The 5,193-nt window shown below is 41.7% G+C and overlaps 1 protein-coding gene across 1 annotated transcript; it reads right to left on the minus strand.

The window, feature by feature from the left end:
* Nucleotides 1–242: 242 nt before the first annotated feature.
* dmrta2 (DMRT-like family A2) lies at nt 243–2,943 on the minus strand. The gene is made up of 2 exons (XM_060829822.1): nt 2,520–2,943; nt 243–1,225 (listed from the first exon to the last, which is right to left on the minus strand). The coding sequence occupies exons 1-2, from the start codon at nt 2,941–2,943 to the stop codon at nt 354–356; spliced, it is 1,296 nt and encodes a 431-aa protein (XP_060685805.1). The 3' UTR covers nt 243–353.
* Nucleotides 2,944–5,193: the final 2,250 nt, after the last annotated feature.

Raw genomic sequence — 5,193 nt, forward strand, 5'->3', positions numbered from 1 at the left:
TTTACAAAGGTACGTAAGAGCGCTTTCCGCTGTTCCATGTGAATAACTTTTTTCTACATATTACATTAATAATTTAGAATTAAGTCAGTTTTCCTTATAGACATTACACTCGTATCTACGTACACAATAATCAAAAAGGAATTCCGTGAGTATGGCTATGAATTACAATACCAGCGAAGTATACCGTTAACAAAATTGCACGTCAGCACTTTTATTGTACAATCATGTTTATTATTAAATATTTAACTTTCTCCAATGCATGTTCTATAATCATCACGTAGGCACGGGACAGTTTCGAACAATTCGGGCCAGTGCTTTGTCAAATTTTAAGACGCCTGAGAGAGTGTTGCAACTTACTGTTTATCCGGGTTACTATTTACAACTGATCCGTAAAGTCCATTGGTGTACACTTGATCTTTGTGCAAGTTGGACCTATCTCGCATGAGGTCGCTGAAGGCGTAATCCATTGGTGGACGAAAGCCCAGTGTTGGGACAAGGCCCGTCGTTGAATAAGGTGTCATGAAAGCAAGTCCCCGACTATGGGCCGAATACGCTAAGCGAAGAGGATTGAGTCCTAGATGTGGTCCGATGGCATAGGCGTTGGGATCTGTAGTAAAATGGGCCGCGTTAGGCTGCAGTGGTGAAAAAGCTGACCTGTTGCCCAGCGTCCCAATGGCAGGGGGCACCGCCCCAGCTACCAGAGGTCGATGTGATGTAGGTCCTTGGACAGCCTGATGAGTCCTATCACGGTGCCAAGTTTCTTCGGAAACCTTTTCTTGCTCTCTATTGTTCAGAATCTGCTCGATGGCTTGGACAACGTCCCCTCCGCAACCTTGCAGGACCAGCTCTAGAACACTTCTCTTGTGTGAGGGGAAAACCCGGGTTAGAATTTCAATTGGAGTCCTCTGGCGGGCACCTGTGGAAGGGGTACCGTCTCTTTCATCCTTTTCTGTCTCTGACCCAGAGTCAGAGCCCAGCGGCGTGATGGTCCTTGGGCTATCCTGTCCTTCTTTAAGAACTTTACAGATGGGAGAACTAAGAAAGGATTCTCCATCTCCGTTCTCTGATCCTGATCCATGGCGAACGTCTGGCGACGAGGTGCCAGGGACACTACCCGCTCCCGGCTCACTGTCACCCGGGATCGGCTTCACTAAGGACTGCTGAGGAGTACCAGCCCGCGGCATCAAACTCTTTTGAAATAATTCATACTTCTGGAGTTTAGTTTCTGCAAATCAAGAGATTTAAAAAGATCTTAAACTGTGATAATGCAAATTGAAGGTTTTTTTAAAAAAATGAAGTCATTGTTGAACAGTTATAATTGCATTCAATACAAAAACATTCCAGTTGAAAATAAGGATAACGAAGAGACAATGGAATTTTGGAAATTTCTGGTGGCGTGCACGAGTCGATACTTGACAACCAACAATTTGGCACCAGGAATTGTATTTGACATGTGACCACATCAGAATATTATAGTTTAATGTTATATATCCAAAACAAGTCTGGACGCTGAAACTGTTCCTCAGTTACTGGTGGTTCGTTTAAACGCTTTTTATAAGATGTTAATTATTTTGCTTCTTAATCGTTACTTTCAATTGAATAAAGCTTTTTAATTCTAAGGGTCTCATAAGTGCCTTCTCTGGTTAAACAAAAGGCAAAAAGCAAATATGAAGAGCAGAGACAGACAGAAGTTGTGGGGTCACAATTTGTTGTATCAATTATTGCTAAATAAGCCAATTCCCCAATAATATGACAGTATAATTGTTTGCTAAATTGTCTTTCGTGGAATTGTTTAGTGATACTGTTTTCTTGTTATCAATTTTAAAATAAACAAATGTTGTTAAGTTGTCCCTGAATATCGCCATCATTTGATACATGCTAGTTATTTAAATAAGAATTATTCCCATTCTATTTCCATGACTACACAAAATAGTACAAATAATTGTGATCTGTATGCGAGAAATTGAATTGAATGCTTTCTGAAGTAAAGACAACCGCAATCCGAAAAGTGTAATTCTCCAAAACAAAAACAAACAAGTCACATACCAGTTTTCACAGAAGACTTCTTTTCTCTAAATCGTCAGTGGGTGAAGGTTTACATTTTAAAACTGCGTTTCCTAATCCAGGTTTTACATCTAACTCCCTACACCGTGTGTCTGAGGCCTGGAGGATTCAGGGATTGCCGAGGCCAGGACACGGTGGAGTTACCCACATCTTCAAATGAAACGTTCTTCCGAGCAGCATTGTATTTATAAGTTTGACTTTAACGGTTACTATTTAATTATTTGGAAAATATGTAATTGTACGCGGCGCGCGGGTTAATTGTGAATATATTATTACCACGATCTGAAGTGAACAAGGTTTTGCGGCAGAAACCTTCCCCCAAATCCGGGTTCATTCTCGAATTTATCGATCGACCTTACTAAGCTGAACAGAGCTACGCGGACTACTGTAAACATGAGCAAGGAGCTGACAGTGGGCTAGATAAAAGTTTTACAAACTTTGGGAGAAGCTGTTACCTGTGTTACCCTCGGAACAGACCGAGCCGAACACATCGTAAGAAGATCGGGATGGGATCATGCCGTTGGCAGCTGCAATGGCCAATCCTTCCGCCGTCCCGTACAAAAGTTGCAGCTCCCGGGCTTCGTTTTCTTCCTGCGCCTGTTGCCTTCTCAGGGCTACCTGAGCCGCCATCACTCTCTGCCTTTCAGCGATCAGGGTACACTTCGCGCACATGCAATCCTTCCAGCGACAGTAGCGTTTGTGGCCCTTCAGAGCGGAGACGACCCCATGGTTTCTACAGCGGGCGCACTTGGGAGTCCTGGGATACTTTTCGGTGGCACGTAGGAGCAGAGGCGGAGCACGAAGGAGAGTCCCGGACACTGAAACAGGTATTGCTGTCGGAGTAGTCTGGCTAGTCGAGAGCTCCGTGCGCAATTCCATTACTTAAGAATAGATTGCTGCTAAATGTCAAATTCTTGTCTTAATTTTCAATCTCAAACTACTGTGCTGGAAACTGTTGCAACAACCACGTATTAATGCGCAGGGAAGATTAGGAGAGGCGCTAAGATCGGTGTGGGAGAAGGCGATGATATGGACGGTATTAGCATTAATGCTGCTGGATACAGAGGTTCAATGAGTCCACTCCCGCGCTCTATCTATTGTTGCTCGTTACGTTTTCATTAGATTGAAATTGACAACATGTGGCGCCTGCGATTGGCCGAATGGCACGCGGCTGAAAGCACACTCCTGATTGGCTCTGGTTACTGTTACCTAGTGTCCACCTGAACCTTCCAAAATAACGAAGTGCAAACTACAACAGTATCTTACAGGTACAACTGAGACCCAAACTAAACTTAAACAGCAACTTCATTCTTTAGTTTATACCGGGCGTTGTTTGGAGACGTTGGTGCAGTTAACAACAGTAACTAAAGGTGAAATTCCACTTTCTTTTGCAGGCAGTCGTGATCGTGATGATGTAATTACTGAGTAACTCCGACGTTGAATTCTGGGTAAGTAACACTTTATTAATTATTTCCACTGGTAATTGCAATGGGTTTTAAAATAGTCTGTCGGCAACAGATACAGTTTTCAAAAGAGAGACTATACTTCTGTTTGTACGTTCGAGAGCTGTCTTGGGCAAACCAGCTTTTTCATTTTTCCCACTTTCGAATCGATAAAATAAGTTGTTATCCGTTTGGGGTCGTAAAGGAGGGTGGGCAACAAATTATTGAAAATGTGGTAAAGTAAATAATAGCTTTAAATTGTACATGAAACATTTGGACAGCAGGTTCTAAAAATAAACAATAGTCGTTATTCACTCCTCATTATGGGGGAGTGAAGGTAAAGCTGTCGACCCGAGCAATAAAAAGCATGAGAATTCTTCAGCGCCTTGAAGGTTCGCCTACATTTTGCTAATCAAGTTTTGAGTACGCCCAATCTGCTCCAAGCAATTGCGATATAAACTGTACCGTTTATATAATGTTTTAAGAAGATGCTTTGTATTCCAAATAGCACTCCCACCCCACCAAATCTATATAAATAAACCGTAATGGTGAGCTCCACCTTAGCCAGCATAATTCATTTCAGGCAATCTTCTGTTTCCTCTTTCCAAAACAAAATCCTACAGCATCCCGGGTGGAGGAGCAACGCGCAACTGGCGAGTGAGGCAACAATAATGCGATTCATGCAGCCGCAGAACTATGTTCCGGAAATGGCGGTGGCTATTAACTGTTGCTCCTATCCCAACGCAGACTTTGTTTATGATTAAAAGATGTAACTTAATTTTATTATTCCTGCTCTCGTTGTTTTGCATTACTTGTATAACTGAAGACATGTGGGAACAGAGAACGCCTTATGGACAACTTAAAATTGCAGTGGAAGAGCGAAGTTTCAGCTGTCTACTATAATGACCTGTACCGTTCAAATAGAAAAAAAATCAAATTTTAATTTAATGCTGAAACAACGGAGAAGCTCCGTATTAATTGCAGCATTTCTGTTCAAACCTCTGTGCAAAATGTGTGTGATGTCTGACTATGTATGTGAAGGCAGTTTCTAAGAAGACTGATCGATGTTTATTAAAGCCACCAATGTGCCTTCAGAACACCAGTGTACTCAGTTAAACATTCGAGTGTGATTTATTTTGTTTCTGTAATTGGTGATAATTAAGATTAATTGACAAAACATGCACAGCTATCCAATTGATTAATTAATTGTCCCGACATTGCGCGTTTGCAACACTACGGAGTATATCTAAATAGCACAGGGTTATTTGAAACAATAGGTTAAACAGTTTAGACCAAGTGTATCTTATATTGGCGTCATCAACAAAAATACACTAAATTTACAAAGGTCCTGCCGAGCTGCCATTCTTCAAACTAACATCAATCAATCAGCTGCCAAACAGCTCCTCCCTGATGAGAGCACTCGGGGTAATTTAACTGGTAATTTCATCCGCTGTTCGCGTTTATTCACTGCAAGATGCATCGTTTAACCTGAATCGACTCGATTCTTTGGAGTAAATTTCGCGCCTCGATACCAAAGAATTGCGGGACGCGGTTTTAATTAAGAGAAAAACCTGAATTTCAAGTCTATGTGGTAGTCATTCACGTGATGTGGACTGCTAATTGGATATGTGAAATCATAACGTTTTGGCTGGAGAAATATAATGCTGATTTTTAGTTTTATTAAATC

Source organism: Hemiscyllium ocellatum, chromosome 9 (assembly GCF_020745735.1).
Source record: "Hemiscyllium ocellatum isolate sHemOce1 chromosome 9, sHemOce1.pat.X.cur, whole genome shotgun sequence".
In the NCBI taxonomy this organism is placed as follows: domain Eukaryota; kingdom Metazoa; phylum Chordata; class Chondrichthyes; order Orectolobiformes; family Hemiscylliidae; genus Hemiscyllium; species Hemiscyllium ocellatum.